The sequence below is a fragment of the Sminthopsis crassicaudata genome, chromosome 1 (genome assembly GCF_048593235.1).
Source record: "Sminthopsis crassicaudata isolate SCR6 chromosome 1, ASM4859323v1, whole genome shotgun sequence".
NCBI lineage: Eukaryota > Metazoa > Chordata > Mammalia > Dasyuromorphia > Dasyuridae > Sminthopsis > Sminthopsis crassicaudata.
Window position 1 is genome coordinate 321,832,295 of NC_133617.1, and position 20,433 is coordinate 321,852,727.

At 32.7% G+C, this 20,433-nt stretch overlaps 1 protein-coding gene across 8 annotated transcripts in view; it reads left to right on the forward strand.

Annotated features, from left to right (window-relative positions):
• CDH18 (cadherin 18) overlaps positions 1–20,433 on the forward strand; it is an 860,832-nt gene that overhangs the window by 498,424 nt on the left and 341,975 nt on the right. For all 8 annotated transcript variants that reach the window (XM_074279089.1, XM_074279095.1, XM_074279088.1 and 5 more), the window contains one exon: positions 11,421–11,715. In XM_074279089.1, coding sequence (XP_074135190.1) covers positions 11,421–11,715 — 295 coding nt within the window. The remainder of the gene's footprint in view (positions 1–11,420; positions 11,716–20,433) is intronic.

The following is a 20,433-nucleotide window of genomic DNA, read 5'->3' on the forward strand; positions in this document are numbered from 1 at the left end:
ATTGCTTTAGTATCTTTTTCATTGGTTCACCCTTTTTATTTTTGATGTTGGTAATTTGATTTTTTTTCTTTCCATTTTCCAATCAAATTAATCAAGACTTATATTTTCCTTTTGGCCAACTGCTAGTTTTATTTATTAATTCAATCATTTTCATAGTTTCAATTGTATTAATTTCTCCTTTGAGTTTCAGAATTTGATTTTTGGGTATTTAGTTTGGGGGTTTTAATTTGTTCTTTTTCTAGCCTTTTTAGTTGCATGCCTAATTCAGTGATCTTTTTTTTTTTTCTCTACTTTATTCATGTAACTATTTAGACCTATGAAAATTTCCCTAAAGGACTGCCTTATTTGAGTCCCATAGATTTTGGTGTGTTGTCTCATTATTGTCATTCTCTTGGATGGCATTATGGATATTTTCTATGGTTTGTTGTTTGACTCAATCATATTTTAGAATTAGATCATTTAATTTCTAATTGGTTTTTAATTTATCTTTCACTGGCCCTTTATTGAATATTATTTTTATTTTGTTGTGTTCTAAAAAGGAAGCATTTGCTATTTCTGCCTTTCTACATTTGATTGTGAGGTTTTTATACCCTAATACATGGTCAGTTTTTGTGTAGATAACATGTACTGCTAAGAAAAATATGTATTCCTTTCTGTCCCTATTCAGTTTTCTCCAGAGGTCTATCATATCTGGATTTTCTAGGATTCTATGAACCTTCCTAGTTTGTTTCTTTCTTTCTTTCTTTCTTTCTTTCTTTCTTTCTTTCTTTCTTTCTTTCTTTCTTTCTTTCTTTCTTTCTTTCTTTTTTTCTTTCTTTTTTTTTTTCTGTGTGTGTGATTAGATTTGTCTGATTCTGAGAGGGAAAGTTGGGATCCGCTGCTAGTATAGAATTCAGGAAGATTTTCCTATATCTGGCAAAAATTTTTCTCTAGAAATTTGCCTGCTTGATCACTGATGAATACACATTTAGTATCATTATTACTTCATTATTTATAGTATCTTTTATCAAGATGTACTTGTCTTAATTACCTCTCTTAATAAGACCTATTTTTACCTATTTGAGATCATAATCGCTACCCCTGCCAGTTTTACTTCAGCATAATAAATTCTGTTTTAGGCTTTTACCTTTATGCTGTATATGTCTTTCTGTGTTAAATACCTTTCTTGTAAACAACATATTATATGTGTTTACACATATGTGGATTCTGTTTTGTAATCTACTATATTATTCCATTTACAATCACAGTTATGATTACCTGTTAGGTTCTTACTAAGTGCTAAGTCAGTACTTAACAATTCTCTAGTTCCAGCCTTTAAGGGCCCTTTGAACTTCTGGGGAGGAGCTGGCATGTTTAAGAGGAGCAAGTTCATTGGTTGAGGTATTTTTTTTCCCCAGAAGCCCCTGAGTTATTCCACGCCTGTTCTCTGGGAGGATAAAAGAAGCAACATTGAGCAAGAGAGAGGTCTCTACTGTAGGTCAGAGTTGGCAGCTCACTACAGAAAGAAGAATCTGGCCAAGAGATTGAGTTGAGACAAAAGATCTCCTCCCAGAGAGCAAGCTGCAGTTTCTGGAGACAACAGAACATTACAATTGCCAGCTCTGAATTTCTCTCTATTCTATTTTTTTCCCTGAATATAATTTTGCTCTCTTTTTCCACCCTGTTTTTAGTAGTGTTTTTTTTTTTTTAATCAAACCCATTGACCAGCTTATCATCTATCATCCCTTTCCCCTTTTCTTGTCTTTGCTCCTTTACCCTACCTTCGTTTCAATCCTGTCTCTCACTTTTCTTTTCCTCTTTCTCCTAATTCTTTATAGCATTAGATAATTTTCTATGCCCAACTGAAGAATTGTTATTCCCTCTTACAACCAAAATTGATGAGATCCATCTTCAGACAAAGTTCATCCTCTTCCTTCTTTCCCTGGATTGTAATAGGTCTTTTGTACCTTTTTCTGTGAAAAGATTGTCCCATTATACCTCTTTTTTTTTTTTTTCCAGTGTAGACTTTTTCCTACCCTTTAATGTCTTTTCCTTTGATATCATTGAAATGGAGGCCATTCACAACCACACCCTCAGTTTATGTGATACCTCTCCCTCTGTCTCACCCAATGACAGGGTTCTTAAGTGTTACAGATTTAGTTTTCCCATCTAGGGATATAAACAATTTGATATTTAAATAATCTATATCTATATGTATGTCCCTCCATTTACCTTTCTTTACTTCTCTTCAGTCCTGTATTTGTAGATTAAATATTCCATTTAGTTCTTATTTTTTCAAAAGAAATGATTGAAAGTTTCTTATTTCATTGCCTAGCCTGAAAAGTGATGCTGAATCTTAGTAATTCTTGCTTGTAACCCTGGGTGCTTTGCCTTCCCGAATATAGTATTCCAGGCCCTTCAATCCTTTCTTTAGAGGTTTCCAGATCCTGCATAATCCTGATTGTTACTCCTTGATATTTGAATTGTTTTTATCTGACAGCTTGCACTATTTTTTCCTTGAGATTGTAGTTCTGGACTTGCAGAACAATGTTCTTGGGGTATTTCTGTATGGTATCTCTTTCCAAAGGTGATCATTGGATTCTTTCAATGAGTATTTCCCCCTCTGTTTCTAGAATTATAATCTAGATTATAATTCTAGAATTAATGATCTCTTGTAGAATGCTATCTAGGCCCTTTTTTTTCATTATGGTCTTCAGGTAGGCCATTAGCTATTATATTGTCTTTTCTGGATCTATTTTCAGGTCAGCTATTTTTCCAATGAGATTTTTCACATTTCTTTGCCACATTCTAGTTTTTATTGTAACATTTTTAAAAATTAGCTTCTATATCTGTTTTTCCATTTGATTAATTCTACTTTTTAAGGAGTCATTTTCTTCAGATAATGTTTTTCCCTTGCTATGGACTCTCATGAATACCTCTCATTTCTTTTCTCATTTTTTCTTCTACCTCTTTTATTTGCTTGTTAAGGTCTTTTATGAGTACTTCCAGGTAGCCTCTTTTGGCTTGAGACCAATTCATATCACCCTTTGATCATTTCTTCTGTGGACATTTTGTCTTTATCTGAGTTGGCATTTTGGTCTTCCATGTTTCCATAGTACATTTTGTGGTTAAAGTTCTTTTCCATTTCTTGCTCACTTTCTTTAATTTTTTTTTTTTTTTTTTTTTTTTGGGTTGGTATTTTCTCTTTTTTACCTTTATGGTCTATCTCTGCTTCTGGGGCTAAAAAGTTGCTGTCCCAAGCTTCCTGTGTAACTCTCAGCTTTGGCTTTGTGCACCCTTGTGTTTGCAAGGGGTAGTTGTGCTTTTTCTGTTCAAGAAACAGCCTGGTTTCCCAAAGTTTGTCTTCTGAGCTGGGTCTGACGGTCTTAGTTGCTAGTTTGCTGTGATTAAGACCCCTTCACTGGCTTTCCCAGAGTCTGTCTAAGCTGGACTGAATGCTTTTTTTTTTATCTAAATGAAACTAACCATTTTGGAAGATTTTCAGTCTATCTTAAGCTGGAGAGCAGTTTCATTCTGTCCAACTCTTGTTTAGGGGCTTGGTTTCATGTGCTTTATATATATATATATATATATATATATATATATATATATATATGTATGTATGTATATGCTTTCTCCTCCACAAATCTGAGAAATAAACTATTCTATATTATTCTAATTTGTTTATTATGTCATTCTTTATGTCTGAATTACGAACCCATTTTGATCTTATTTTGGTATATGGTGTTAAGTGTGGGTCTACGCCTACTTTCTGCCATAGTAGTTTTAACAGCTTTCTGGCTTTACATGACTGTATTGCCTCTATCCCCGGAAGGTAGTCTTTGATACTGTATTTTTTTTTTTTTTATTAAAGCTTTTTATTTAGAAAGCATTAGCATGGGCAATTTTTCCAACATGTCCAACATTGATCCTTGCAAAACTTTTTATTTTAAATTTTCCCCTCCTTTCTCCTACCCTTCCCTAGATGACAGGTAGTCCAATACATGCTAAATATGTTAAATACATGTTAAAGTCAATATATGTATACACATTTATACAGTTATCTTGCTGCACAAGAAAAATCAGATCAAGGAGGAAGAAAAAGAAAAACTGAGAAAGAAAACAAAATACAAGCAAATTATAACAGAGAGAGTAAGAATGCTATGTTGTGTTTCACATACTGTTCCCACGGTTCTCTCTCTGGGTGTAGGTGGCTCTCTTCATCACTGAATAAGTGGAACTGGTTTGAATCATTTCATTGTTGGAGAGTCACATCTATCACAATTAATCATCACATAGTCTTGTTGATGTGTATAATGATCTCCTGGCTCTGCTCATTTCACTTAGCATCAGTTCATGTAGGTCTCTCCAGACCTCTCTGAAATCATCCTGCTGGTCATTTCTTATAGAAAAATAGTATCCATAGCAATCATATACCACAATTTATTCAGCCACTCTCCAATTGATGGACATCCACTCAGTTTCAAGTTGCTTGCCACTACAAAGAGGGCTGCCACAAACATTTTTGCACACGTCAGTCCCTTTACCTCCTTTAAGATCTCTGTTGGATTTAATCCTAGTAGAAGCATTGCTGGATCAAAAGTTATGTACAGTTTTATAACTTTTTGAGCATAGTTCCAAAATGCTCTCCAAAATGGTTGGACCAATTCCCAGTTCCACCAATAATGTATCAGTGTCCCCACTTTTCCCACATCACCTCCCACATTCATTGTTATCTTTTATCATCTTAGCCAATCTGACAGATGTGTAAGGTGTCTCAGAATTGTCTTAATTTGCATTTCTCTGATCAATATTGATTTGGAGTACATTTTCATGTGACTATAAATAGTTTAAATTTCTTCATCTGAAAATTGTCTCTTCATAAGCTTGGACCATTTATCAATTGGAGAATGGCTTAAACTATTACAAATTTGAGTCAATCCTCTCTGTTTTAGAAATGAGGACTTTATCAGATCCTTTGGATATAAACATGTTTTCTAATCTTATCTGCATTCATTTTGTTTGTGCAAAAACTTTTAAACTTAGTATAATCGAAATTATCATAAACTAAATAATCTCACAAAATAGATCAATAATGATTTCTAGTTCTTCTTTGGTCATAAATTCCTTTCTCCTCCACAAATATGAGAGGAAAATTATCCTATATTTTTAAAATTTGTTTATAATATCATTCTTTATGTCTGGATCATGAACCCATTTTGATCTTATCTTGGTATATGGTGTAAGGTGTGGGTCACTGTCTACTTTCTGCCATAGTAGTTTCCAATTTTCCCTGCACTTTTTGTCAAATAGTGAATTCTTATCCCCAAACCTGGGGAATCTGGGTTTGTCAATTACTAGATTGTTATAGTTATTGACTATTTTGTTCTGTGAACCTAACCTATTCCACTGATCTCTTTTTCTAAAGCAGTAGAAAACGATTTTGATGACTGCTGCTCTATAATATAGTTTTAGATCTGATAAAGCTAGGTCACCTTCATTTGCTTTTCTCTTCATTAATTCCTTTGAGATTTTTGACATTTTAATCTTCTAAGTGGATTTTGTTTTTATTTTTTCTAGGTCAGTAAAATAGTTTCTTGGGAGTTTAATTGGTATAGCACTAAATAAATAGATTAGTTTAGGGAGTATTGCCATGTTTATTATATCCAAGAGTACTTGATATTTTTCCAATTGCTTAGATTTGACTTTATTTGTGTGGAAAGTGTTTTGTAGTTCCTGACTTTGCTTTGGCATAGAGATTCCCATTTTTTTTTTTTTTTTTTTACTATTAGCAGTTATGTTAAATGGAATCTCTCTTTGTATCTATTGTTGTTGGATTTTGGTAGTGATAAATGAAAATGCTAATCATTTATGTGTATTTATTTTGTATCCTGCAACTTTGCTAAAAGTGTGGGTTATTTTTAATAGTTTTTTTCATTAATTTTCTAGAGTTCTCTAAGTATATCATCATATCATTTGCAAAAAGTGATAATTTGGTTTCCTCATTACCTACGCTAATTCCTTTAATCTCTTTTCTTCTCTTATTGCCCAAACTAGCATTTCTAATACAATATTGAATAGTAATGGTGATAGTGGTCAGCCTTGTTTCACCCCTGATTTTACTGGGAATGGTTCTAGTTTATTCTCATTATATATGATATTTGCTGATGATTTAAATAGATGCTACTGACTGTTTTAAAGAAAAGTTCCTTTATTTCTCTACTCTCTAGTGTTTTTATTAGGAATGGGTATTGGATTTTATCAAATGCTTTTTTTGCATCTATTGAGATAATCATATGTTTTTGTTAATTTGGTTATTAATGTACTCAAATATACTAATAGGTTTCCTAGTATTGAACCAGATATGAATTCCTGGTATAAATACTACTTGATCATGGTGTATTATCCTGGGGATGATTTTCTGTAATCTCTTTGCTAATATTTTTTTAAGATTTCGGTATCAATATTCATTAGGGAGATTTGTCTATGATTTTCTTTCTCTTTTTTCATCCTTTCTGGTTTAGGTATCAGTATCATGTCTGTGTCATAAAAGTCACTTGGTAGGACTTCTTTATTCCTTATTTTTTCAAAGAGTTTATATAGTACTGAAGTTAATTGTGCTTTAAATGTTTGGTAGAATTTACATGTAAAACTATCTGGTCCTGGGGATTTTTTCTTAGGGAGTTGATTAATAGCTTGTTCTATTTATTTTTCTAAAATGGAATTATTTAAGTAGTTTATTTCCTCTTCTGTTAATCTGGGCAATATATATTTTTGTATGTGTTCATACACTTCACTTTGGTTGTCAAATTTATTGACAAAAAGTTGGGCAAAGTAATTCCTAATAATTGCTCTAATTTCCTATTCATTGTTGGATAGTTCTCCCTTTTCATTTTTGAGGCTAACAATTTGATTTTCCTCTTTCCTTTTTCTAATCAAGTTAAGTAAAGGTTTATCTATTTTTTTCATCAAAGTAATTCTTAGTTTTATTTATTAATTCAAGTCAGAAAGAAATGTGTCTAGTCTTTGCCATCTTGGTTTCACCCCCAGAAGAGTTCTGTGTTTTTATACACACCCCACCTGACCCTGTATTTTTAATTCCATTGGAAAACAACGTCTTGACATTCCTACCAAGGGTAGAACTAGCTATTGAATTCATTTGTGAGCACTGACTAGGTCACTAACTCTAAGCCACTCTAAGTACTATGATGATCAAAAACAGCAGATTAACCAAAAAATTGTTTTGCTTACACAACTCAAGGAACAGAAATACAAAATGACTTCAGTTCTCTGTGGCTTACTCTTCAACTTTTATACTGTGGAATTATTATGGGGAATGTGACAGTGTTACTTAGAACTTTTAAAAAAATCTACCTATAGATATTTATTGGTGCTTCAGATGTGATATCTCTTTCCAGTGACTAATGATTTAATAAACTAATGCAGAAACTTAATCCATATACACAATCATGAGCAATCTCATTATTAAAGAAGCTGAAATGCTGAAAGAATAGGAAGATAAAGGAAGTTTAAGTCATTAAAATGGGAGATGGTCTAGTCATGTAGTGACAGACAACAAAGGAGAACCTTCTTGCTGTATTGATGATTTCAGTAATCTGGCAGATATGAAGGCCTCCTAGAGACATCCAATTTCTGTGGAATATTAATGGGAAGAGATGGACATAAATTGCACAGCATGGATGGATTTCAAACTGCATTTTTGGAGGAAATGTTTATATCAAGGAGATCATAGGTTAATCAAAGAATACATGTAAATTTATTTTACATTAATTCCAGAATTTATCTTTAAAATTCCTTGAATTGATTTGTTCTTCTTGCTTTATCTATTTCTTCAAATAAATACAAATAACATCACTTTCCTTTTAAAATGCTATTTTTGGCTTTTCCCTTCCTCTAATACTTAAAATTTTAGGAAAGTTTTTTTTTGAGGATATGGATTAGTGAGAGATTATTTAAAATATATCTTAAAAAATAACTATTTCTTATCAAGTTTTTTCATTTATAATTTTCTGAATCCATTAATAAATCTACTCTACTACTGTTGGTTTTCTCCTGCTCCTTAAAAGCAGAGTTGCTCACACTGCCTATTTAACCCTACTTCTGATTGATAGATGAAATAATCTTCTGTCCATTCAGAATTTGCAAATATTTCTTCTAAATTTTAAGTGTCATGTTCTAAACTCCAAGTTGGTTAATGAAAAAGTTGGAAAAGAGGCCAGTGACTTAATAGAGGGTTTTTGAAAATTTGCTTACTCTCTTTTACTTTGACGTTATCATTCACCAAAAAAAAGCAGCTACACAATCCAAAAACTCCATTGAAGATGATATTAAAAAAAAAAAAAGTTCCATTTATTTAATTTCCTTGGTTCCTTCTCATTTAAACAGATACAATGCAGGGAAAGTCTAAGACATTTGAAAATAGATTTTCAAGGTTTGATAACACAATCTGGTCCATTTTCTCTATGCTTTCAATAATATGGCAACTATTTTCTTCCACTCAAGTAATAGCTACTTCCCTAATTTTCAACTAACATTTATCAGGCCTAGCAATTTATTTATCCTAAAAGGAGTTATTACTGTCAGATATCATGAATTTTGCAACTTCGTCTTACCATTCTGCGGTGAAAATTGAAGAAAAAAATCTCAATTAAAGCTGATTTCTACTACATAAAATTATTTATTTCTCATTTTCTATTTTTTTTCCTCTTCTCAAGTATATTTTAAAATATATAAATTTCAGAACAAATTTTAAAAACTCTCTTTCCCTAATGAGAAATTGATTTGGTATATTAATCATTCAAAAAAATCAACATCTAGCAAATAGACATGCTCTTTCTGGAAAACAGTCTGTTCTCCCAGAATTTGAGGTGGGACAGAGAACTATCTTTCTGGTTTTTTTCTGCTACTGAGCCAAGACAGAGGTTATCAGTTGCTCTTCTGCTGTGATTAAGACCTTCTTACTGGCTTTCCCAGACTCTGTCTTAACTGGACTGAAAACCCCTTTTGCTCCAGTGAGATTGACCTTTTTTGAAGTTTTTCCAATCTTCATTCCATAACTCTCTGTACAGAGGCTTGGTTTCACATGATTTTTTGAGGGAAATTGGGAGAGCTTGAGTAGCTTTCTGGCTTCATTCTGCCATCTTGACTGACAATTGTCTTTCAAGTAAACAAACTTTTATAATTGTAATCTTGCTAGAAACTTAAATATAAATATATACCATGGATCAAAAAGACAAAAATAAAATATGACATGTTAAAGTAAATCTGTAAGTGAGAAAATAAGGAAAGTTTGATAATGTTTTGATTCATTTAATCAATTTGTGTTCTTAGCCTCATAGCAATTCAGTTTTATCAGTCTGTATCTCTTTAGTTACAATCAAATTATAAAATTGTTTTAAGTTTATCATTTATCCATTGGTCCATACAAAGATATTAATTTTAAAAACAGAAGGGATATTTGTTTGGAAGTGTTTTTAATATCTCATTCCATCACATCAGTGTGAAGAATTCCTAAATTGTAGAAATTGAAATTTCTAAACATAGGCAAATTGTAAATTGTCTATTATTTACAGTCTTGAAAGTTTCCTTAGGATGCCATAATAAGCAGTGACTTCTGATGTTTTTTTACAATTAACATATATTTGAAATAAAAGCAATAGATAGCAAGAAATAAAAGTCTTCCAAAATAAAAATAACATATAAAGCATTTTTGAATGCTTCTTTCTGATCAGAAACTAGAAATTAAATAATGCTAGAAATACAACACAAGCAAAGAGAAAGATAAGAGCTTACTTTCCAGTGGGAGAAAATGTCACATAAAAAGGATCTTAAAAGTGGAGCAGCAGCATATGGGAAGGTCAAAAAAACAAAACAAAACAAAACAAAAAACAAAAACAAAAAAAAAATCTTCCCCAGAGACTTTCTTTTAGTAGTTTTTTAGAACTCCAAGGATTACCTTGTATCTACCATAATATTCTGTCTTTCTAAGAATATATACAAAAACACAAAACATTTCTAATGAAAATATATCTTTAATTGAAAGTTGATCAATTTATTAGTTTAAATTCTAATTGTATCCCTTCCCCCTCTCTTCCACCAGACATGGGATTTATTTTCTATCTGTTTTGTTTTTTGTTTTCTGCCAGGACACATAAGAGCTTATGAAAAATGACAGACAATTTAGCTGCTGCTGTATTCATCTTAAAGAATATGGTCTTACCTCAAGAGCAAATTGAACTCTGAATGCTCAGGGACTTTTCTTGCCTTTGTCTTTATACATTTTATCCTAGATACTTAACTCATGCTGTATCTGATGATTTAGGGGTAATAGGCCTTTTGCTTAGACCAGAGATGACAAACAATTGACAATCCACTCAAATAACCTATGCCCAATTTTTATAAACTGCCAAAATAAAATTTTCAAGATTTTTTTAAGGTTAAAAAATTCTAGTTTTCCACCTGTAAGGAATATTTATGAATCTTGGCCATATCCCATGTATAACTTTTTTTCTGAGAACATAAGAATGTGCTTGCAGTTATCTAATGGAATGTCAGGAAGCCTGAGAAGGGAAGACCACTCTCCCTGTACATTGTGATTAAGGTTGCATTTATTGCTAACCTGTGTTTGCCTTGAAAATCTGTCTAGGTCCCTTAGTAAAATATAGTCATCATATGTAATGAATGAATATTCTTCTTGGTGGGTACCTTGAGATGGTGCACTCTGCAACAGAAAGGCAGCTTTCATTTAAAGAGTCACATATCAAATCAGACTACTTTGTGCTTATGAAAATCCCTTAGAGTGTCTGTACCTGTTGAATATGAATTCTGAACCTAAATTAACCTTATACTTCCTAAGAACATCATTGGAAAAAAACAGAACTTTTGCAGCTATTGATAATAAGAGAAAAGTTTGTAATTATTAAAGTTCTATTCTATGTTATGTTTTTTTCCTGATTGTAAGGTAGAAATAGTTTGGGGATATAGCAGAATCACAAAAATACAGTAAATTAAGTCTCTAAGAAAGGAATGACATAGTGTAATACTAGTTCAAAGACAATATGGATATAAATTGTGTGGGTTAATTTCTGGTCCTGAAACTTTATATAGCAAGCATAGTTTTTAAAAATAAAATGATAATAATAATAATAATATATTGATCTCATAAACATGTACTTTATTTGACCAAATAACCTGTAAAATAAAAAAATTAAAGGGTCTATTCATCATTGAATTTCTTAAACTAACTGAGTTTCTTGCAAAATCATAACAAAAATCAATTTTATCAACATCATGGCACCATAGAAAATCAAAATTGAAGCATTTTCATAACAAAGTAATAAAATTATAATCTATATATAAATATTGTAATAAAACAATATAATTATAACAATACATATTACATTGTATCTTATCTTTTGCAGCTACACTCCAATTCTGACAAAGGTGATGGATCAGTGAAATATATCCTTACTGGAGAAGGAGCTGGGACAATATTTATCATTGATGACACCACAGGAGATATTCATTCAACCAAAAGTCTAGATCGAGAGCAGAAGACCCACTATGTCCTACATGCCCAAGCTATTGATAGATGGACAAACAAACCTCTTGAACCTGAATCTGAATTTATTATCAAAGTACAAGACATCAACGACAATGCACCCAAATTTACTGATGGACCATATATCGTAACTGTGCCAGAAATGTCTGATATGGGTAAGAAAAATAATTTTGCATTTCTTTATTACCACATCTAGTAAAACCTACTAAGACCACAAATGTGTTTTTTTTTTTTTTTTAATTGGTATATAGTCTTGTAAGGAAACAATCATTTACGTTAGAAGTAAAAATTCAAATTCATTTTTAAAATGTACACCTGAAACTTTCTAAAAAGTATTATAAGCAAATAGTATATGAAGTGTACTGACAGGATACTTTCTAACTGATCTCCAGAGTCTTCATGAGTAAATAGAAATTTTGTTACAGAAAAAAATGTCTCAAATTTTCCAACACTTACATAGTTTAATGTCTTTGAATGTGTGAATCATCTTGTAAAATGTAGAGAACACACTATAATAACAAAAAGAAAAATGTTTCCTTTTATTATTTTTAATAAGCTGATATTGTATTTCCAGATAAGAAAGGAAATCTACGTAATTGAAACTTTTATATTAAGCATTTATTATTTATGTTTTTATTTAACTGTTAACAGAGTTATATTATAGTTTAAGATAAAAGTCTCTTGGGAGAAAGAGTAACTAAATTTCTATTAAAATGTTAGAATGCTAACAATATTCTACTAAAATAGCTTTTGAGCAAATTTAGCCCAGATTCTATAGCCAAACATAAAAAGTCCATATGGCTAATAATTCATATTTGCCTAGAAATTTAAGGTTCATCAAGTATTTTTCTTACAATAACTATATGATTTAGCTAATAGAAATTTTCAAACTTCAAGTACTAAGAAGTTAGGCTAAATGTTTGAGATGGGATTCATAAATACAAGTTCAAGCCTCTATTCATTGTACAAAGATAAATATATGGGGTTTTTTTGTTTTGTTTTTCAATCAATTTCTAATTGTCTCTGACTCTTCATTACCCCATCTGGAGTTTTCTTGACAAAGAGACAAGAAAGGTTTGTCATTTCATTCCATATCATTTTATAGTTGAAGCAAGCAGGGGTAAATGTCTTGGTTTTTTTTGTTTTTTGTTTTTTGTTTTTTAGAATTTCTTTTCACAGTATATATGCATGAGTAAATTTTGTTTTATAATATTATCCCTTGTATTCATTTTTTCCAAATTATCCCCCCCTCCATTCCCTCCCCCCGATGACAGGCAATCCCATACATTTTACATGTGTTACAATAAAACCTAGATACAATATATGTGTGTAAATACCATTTTCTTGTTGCACATTAAGTATTAGATTCCGAAGGTATAAGTAACCTGGGTAGATAAACAGTAGTGCTAACAATTTACATTCACTTCCCAGTGTTCCATCTCTGGGTGTAGTTATTTCTCCATTCCCTCCCCCCGATGACAGGCAATCCCATACATTTTACATGTGTTACAATAAAACCTAGATACAATATATGTGTGTAAATACCATTTTCTTGTTGCACATTAAGTATTAGATTCCGAAGGTATAAGTAACCTGGGTAGATAAACAGTAGTGCTAACAATTTACATTCACTTCCCAGTGTTCCATCTCTGGGTGTAGTTATTTCTGTCCATCATTGATCAACTGGAAGTGAGTTGGATATTCTTTATGTTGAAGATATCCACTTCCATCAGAATATATCTTCATACAGCATTGAAGTGTACAGTGATCTTCTGGTTCTATTCATTTCACTCAGCATCAGTTGATGTAAGTCTCTCCAAACCTCTCTGTATTCCTCCTGCTGGTCATTTCTTACAGAACAATAGTATTCCATAACCTTCATATACCATAATTTAAGGGGTAAATGTCTTGAACAAAATCACAAAGCTAGAGTCTGAAGCCAGATTTGAAATCAGGAAAATGGGCCTTCCTGATGCCAGACTTGGCAATTGTTCCACCTAAATGTCCATTATCTATGGAGGTGAATACCAAAGATAACTATGGGTTAGCATAAAAATCCCAATCTTCACTGAAAACAATGAAGAAGTATGGAAAAATAAGATATTATTCTAGTCCTAGAAGAAACTGACTAATGGTTTAGGAGCAAATCACTCAATCAAGAATTCTTTATTATATCTTTATATCACATTTTCTTTACTATTAACAAATCATTCAATTAGGAAATCCTTTTGCTTTCAAACTGGACATATAGAGTTAAAGCCATATTTAGTTTGATATTTTGTTGAATAGATCAACTTCTGTTTATAATAAAGTAATTTTGCAAAGATTTACTTTAAAAAGGTATTTACAGAATATCTGGCAATTTTTTTTCCCAAAATATTATATCAGAGATTTTTCCTGTAACAGAAAAGTGAACTTTATTATATTTCTCTTTAAAGCAATAAGTTTATTCATAAGATATGTTCTAAAGTAATAAACAATTTACTTTGTTGTAACAAATGTGAATTCATTTATCTGTTTATAATCTGAATCTATATCTTTCTTGATACTAAATATTGACTCGTAGCTTAGAACTAAAATTATCCTTATTTAAGATCTGAGTGTAAGTATTCAACAGGATTTTGATTACTTTCTTTTTTTTTTTTTTAAATTTTTTTTATTATATATATATATATATATATATATATATATATATTTTATAATATTATCCCTTGTATTCATTTTTCCAAATTACCCCCCCTCCCTCTATTCCCTCCCCCCGACGACAGGCAATACCATACATTTTACATGTGTTACAATATAGTCTAGGTACAATACATGTGTGCGAATATCATTTTCTTGTTGCACAATAAACATTAGAATCCGAAGGTACATGCAACCTGGGCAGACAGATATTAGTGCTAACAATTTTCATTCCCCTCCCAGTGTTTCTTCTCTGGGTGTAGCTACCTCTGTCCATCATTGATCAACTGGAAGTGAGCTGGATCTTCTTTATGTTGAAGATTTCCACTTCCATCAGAATACATCCTCATACAGTATTGTTGTTGAAGTGTACAGTGATCTTCTGGTTCTGCTCATTTCACTCAGCAACAGTTGATTTAAGTCTCTCCAGGCCTCTCTATATTCCTCCTGCTGGTCATTTCTTACCGAGCAATAATATTCCATAACCTTCATATACCACAATTTACCCAACCATTCTCCAACTGATGGACATCCATTCATCTTCCAGTTTCTAGCTACAACAAAAAGAGCTGCCACAAACATTTTGGCACATATATGTCTCTTTCCGCTCTTTAGTATTTCTTTGGGATATAATCCCAGTAGTAGCGCTGCTGGGTCAAAGGATATGAACAGTTTGATAACTTTTTGGGCATAATTCCAGATTGCTCTCCAGAATGGCTGGATTCTTTCACAACTCCACCAGCAATGTATTAGTGTCCCAATTTCCCCACATCCCCTCCAACATTTGTCATTATTTGTTCCTGTCATCTTAGCCAATCTGACAGGTGTGTAGTGGTATCTCAGAGTGGTCTTAATTTGCATTTCTCTGATCAGTAGTGATTTGGAACACTCTTTCATGTGAGTGGATATAGTTTCAATTTCTTCCTCTGAGAATTGTCTGTTCATATCCTTTGACCATTTATCAATTGGAGAATGGTTCGGTTTCTTATAAATTAGGGTCAGTTCTCTATATATTTTGGAAATGAGACCTTTGTCAGAACCTTTGTTTTTAAAAATATTTTCCCAATTTGTTACTTCCCTTCTAATCTTGTTTGCATTAGTATTATTTGTACAGAAACTTTTTAGTTTGATGTAATCAAAATCTTCTATTTTGTGATCAATAATGATCTCTAGTTCTCCTCTGGTCATAAATTCCTTCCTCCTCCACAAGTCTGAGAGGTAGATTATCCTCTGTTCCTCTAATCTATTTATTATCTCCCTCTTTATGCCTAAATCATGGACCCATTTTGATCTTATCTTGGTATATGGTGTTAAGTGTGGATCCATATCTAATTTCTGCCATACTAATTTCCAGTTTTCCCAACAGTTTTTTCCGAATAATGAATTTTTATCCCTAATGTTGGAATCTTTGGGTTTGTCAAAGATTAGATTGTTATAGATGTACCCTTTTTTGTCCTTTGTATCTAATCTGTTCCACTGATCTACCGGTGTATTTCGTAGCCAATACCAAATGGTTTTGGTGACTGCTGCTATATAATATAGCTTTAGATCAGGTACACTTAGACCACCTTCCTCTGAGTTTTTTTTCATTAGTTCCCTTGCAATTCTTGACCTTTTATTCTTCCATATGAATTTTGTTGTTATTTTTTCTAGGTCATTAAAATAGTTTCTTGGGAGTCTGATTGGTATAGCACTAAATAAATAGATTAGTTTGGGGAGTATTGTCATCTTTATTATATTCGCTCGGCCTATCCAAGAGCACTGAATGTCTTTCCAATTATTTAAATCTGATTTTATTTTTGTGGCAAGTGTTTTGTAATTTTTCTCATATAATTCCTGACTTTTCTTTGGTAGATGGATTCCCAAATATTTTATACTCTCAACATTTGTTTGGAATGGAATTTCTCTTTGTATCTCTTGCTGTTGCATTTTGTTAGTGATATATAAAAATGCCGAGGATTTATGTGGATTTCTTTTGTATCCTGCCACTTTGCTGAAATTTTGAATTATTTCTAGTAGCTTTTTAGCAGAGTCTTTGGGGTTCTCTAAGTATACCATCATGTCATCTGCAAAAAGTGATAGTTTAATTTCCTCATTTCCTACTCTAATTCCTTGAATCTCTTTCTCGGCTCTTATTGCCGAGGCTAGCGTTTCTAGTACTATATTGAATAGTAATGGTGATAGTGGACAACCTTGTTTCACTACTGATCTTACTGGGAAAGGTTGCAGTTTATTTCTATTGCATATTATGCTGACTGCTGGTACAAATATATGCTTCTGATTATTCTAAGGGTAGTCCATTTATTCCTATACTCTCAAGAGTTTTTAGTAGGAATGGATGTTGGATTTTGTCAAATGCTTTTTCTGCATCTATTGAGATGATCATATGGTTCTTATTAATTTGATTATTAATATGGTCAATTATATTAATAGTTTTCCTAATATTAAACCAGCCCTGCATTCCTGGAATAAATCCTACTTGGTCATAGTGTATTATCTTGGAGATGATTTTCTGAAGTCTTTTTGCTAATATCTTATTTAAGATTTTAGCATCAATATTCATTAAGGAGATTGGTCTATAATTTTCTTTCTCAGTTTTCGATCTACCAGGTTTAGGTATCAGTACCATGTCTGTGTCATAAAAGGAGTTTGGTAGGACTCCTTCATCCCCTATTTTTTCAAATAATTTATATAACATTGGGGCTAATTGTTCTTTAAATGTTTGGTAGAATTCACATGTGAATCCATCTGGCCCTGGGGATTTTTTCCTGGGGAGTTGATTAATAGCTTGTTCTATTTCTTTTTCTGAAATGGGACTATTTAAGCAATTTATCTCCTCCTCTGTTAATCTAGGGAGCCTATATTTTTGGAGAAAGTCATCCATTTCACTTAAGTTATCAAATTTATTGGCATAAAGTTGGGCAAAGTAACTCCTTATTATTTCTCTAATTTCCTCTTCATTGGTGGAAAGATCCCCCTTTTCATTTGTAAGACTATCAATTTGATTTTCCTCTTTCTTTTTTTTTTTGATCAAATTTACCAAAGGTTTATCTATTTTATTGGCTTATTCATAAAACCAACTCTTGGTTTTATTTATTAATTCAATAGTTTTTTTACTTTCAATTTTATTGATTTCTCCTTTTAATTTTTGTATTTCGAGTGTAATTTTTGGTTGGGGGTTTATAATTTGGTCTTTTTCTAGCCTTTTAAGTTGTAAGCCCAATTCGTTAATCTTCTCTTTCTCAATTTTCTTCAAATAAGCCTCTAAAGATATAAAATTTCCCCTTATTACTGCTTTAGCTGCATCCCAAAGATTTTGATATGATGTCTCATCATTATCATTATCTTGGGTGAAATTGTTAATTGTTTCTATAATTTGCTCTTTCACTCAGTCATTCTTTAAGATGAGATTATTCAGTTTCCAATTACTTTTTGGTCTATTTACCCCTAACTTTTTACTGAATGTAGCTTTTATTGCATTGTGATCTGAGAAGAAGGCATTTATTATTTCTGCCTTCCTACATTTAATTTTGAGATCTTTATGTCCTGATATATGGTCAATTTTTGCATAGGATCCATGAACTGCTGAGAAGAAAGTATATTCCTTCCTATTGCCATTCAGTTTTCTCCAAAGGTCTATCATACCTAGTTTTTCTAATGTTCTATTTACTTTTTTAATTTCTTTCTTGTTTGTTTTGTGGTTTGATTTGTCTAAATCTGAGAGTGCAAGGTTGAGATCTCCCACTATTATAGTTTTACTGTCTATTTCTTCTTGCAGTTCTCTTAACTTTTCCTTTAGAAAGTTAGATGCTATACCATTTGGTGCATATATGTTTAGTATTGATATGGCTTCATTATTTATGCTACCTTTCAGCAGGATATAGTTTCCTTCCTTATCTTTTTTAACGAGATCTACTTCTGCTTTTGCTTGATCTGAGATAAGGATAGCTACCCCTGCTTTTTTGGCTTTACCTGAAGCATAATAGGCTCTGTTCCAACCTTTTACCTTTACTCTGTATGTATCTCCCTGCTTTAAGTGTGTTTCCTGTAGGCAACATATTGTAGGGTTCTGCTTTTTGATCCAATCTGCTATCCGTCTCCGTTTGATGGGATCGTTCATCCCATTTACATTTTCAGTTAAAATTACTAATTCTGTATTTCCTGCCATCGTATTATCCCCAGATTATACTTTTTTCCCTTGACCCCCCTGATTCCCCTCCCCAATATTTAATTTACAGACCCCCCTTGTGACGCGCAACCCTCCCTCTTTTTTTTTTTTTTAGGATCCCTCCCCCCTCCCTCCAAGTCCCTTCACTTATTCTCCTTTTCCTTTCCCCTTTTCCTCTTCCCCCTTTTAATGAGGTGAGAGAAAATTCTCTGAAAAACAAATATGTTAATTATTTACTCTTTGAGCCTCTTCTGATGAGAGTAAGATTCACACAATGATTCTCCCCCTCACTAAGTTCCCTCAGATATGGTGTATTTTCTATGTCTCTTCCTGGGATGTAGTTTCCCTCTTTTTATCACTCCTTCCCCTTTTTCTGAACCGACCTCCTTCCCTTTACTACACCCCCCTTTTTTTCTTTTATATCAGTAAAATCAAATTATCCTTGAGTATTTTTTATATACCCACAACAGAGTTACAGTTCTCAAGGGTTCTGTGTACCTTTTTCTGTTTCTCTTCAGTCTTGTGGATGTAGATCAAATTTTTTGTTTAAGTCTGATTTTTTTCTTAGAAACATATAGAATTCCTCTGTTTCATTGAATGACCATCTTCTTCCATGGAAAAAGATGCTAAACTTAGCTGGGTAGTTCATTCTTGGTTGCAGTCCTTGATCTTTTGCCTTTCGGAATATCAGGTTCCAGGCCCTTCTATCTTTTAATGTGGAGGCAGCCAGATCTTGGGTGACCCTTATTGTGGCACCTTGGTATTTAAATTGTTTTTTTCTAGCTGCTTGCAGGATTTTCTCCTTTGTGTGGTAATTCTGCAGCTTAGCCACAATATTCCGTGGTGTTCTTTTTTTAGGGTCTATTTCAGAAGGAGTTCGATGAATTCTTTCCACATCTACTTTCCCTTCTGTTTCTATTATCTCTGGACAGTTCTCTTTGATAATTTCCTGTAAAATAGAATCTAGGCTCTTTTTTTGGTCATAGTTTTCTGGAAGTCCAATAATCCGCAGATTATTTCTCCTAGATCTATTTTCCAGGTCTATAGATTTTCCCAGTAAGTATTTGACGTTGTTCTCCAGCTTCTCATTTTTTTTGTTTTGTTTGACTGATTCTTGGGTTCTCTGTGAATCATTCATTTCTATTTGTTCCATCCTGACTTTTAAGGAGTTATTTTCTTCTTTCACAGTTTTTAGTTCTTTTTGTAAATGCCCAATTTCGTTTTTAAATGAATTATTTTGCTCTATTGAATTTTTTTCCATTTCCCTAATTTTTTTTTTTTTTTGAGAATTATTTTCTTTTTCCAATTCAGAAATTCTATTTTCTTGAGACTTTTTTATCTTTTCCAATTCAGAAATCCTACTTTCCTGGGTTTTTTTAACCTTTTCTAATTCACTAATTTTGTTTCCCTGCATCTCCTGTGAATTCTTTATTTTTTCCAACTCCAATTTCAGGACGTTGTTATTCTCTATCATAACTTCCCTTTCCTTTCCCCATTTTTCTTCGATCTCCCTCAATTTTTTAAGAGCTTCTTCTAGGAGAGAGTTATGTGATGGGGGGCAGGAATCGTTCCCCTTTAGGTTGTTGTCTACTGATTCTCTGCTGTCAACTTCCTCGGGGTTGGATACCTGCTCTTTCTCTGTATAGAAGGAATCTATGGTTTTTCTAGCTTTTTTGCTCATACTTAAAAAAATCTTTTGGGGTCTGTCCCTGGGGTAGGAAATTATTTACTTCTTTACCAGCTTCCTCCCAGACCGGATGGATGCAGTGGCTCCTGAGCCTGAGCTAAGAGAGAGCTCTGGGAGAGAGTTCCCCACCCCCTCCCTGGAAGTGCCTCAGAGGTGATTAGCACTACTGTGCTTCGAGAGCGTAGATTAGTGAAGACAGCGAGAAGCCCAGCCTATGTGTCCGGGTGGGGAGTGGATGTCTGCAGCAGGTGACGTGAGAAGCCCCTGCGTTCAAACTGGAAGTGTCTGCCAGAAACCGCGGTCCCTAGTTCAAAGGTTCCGCTTCTCTGGGACTTC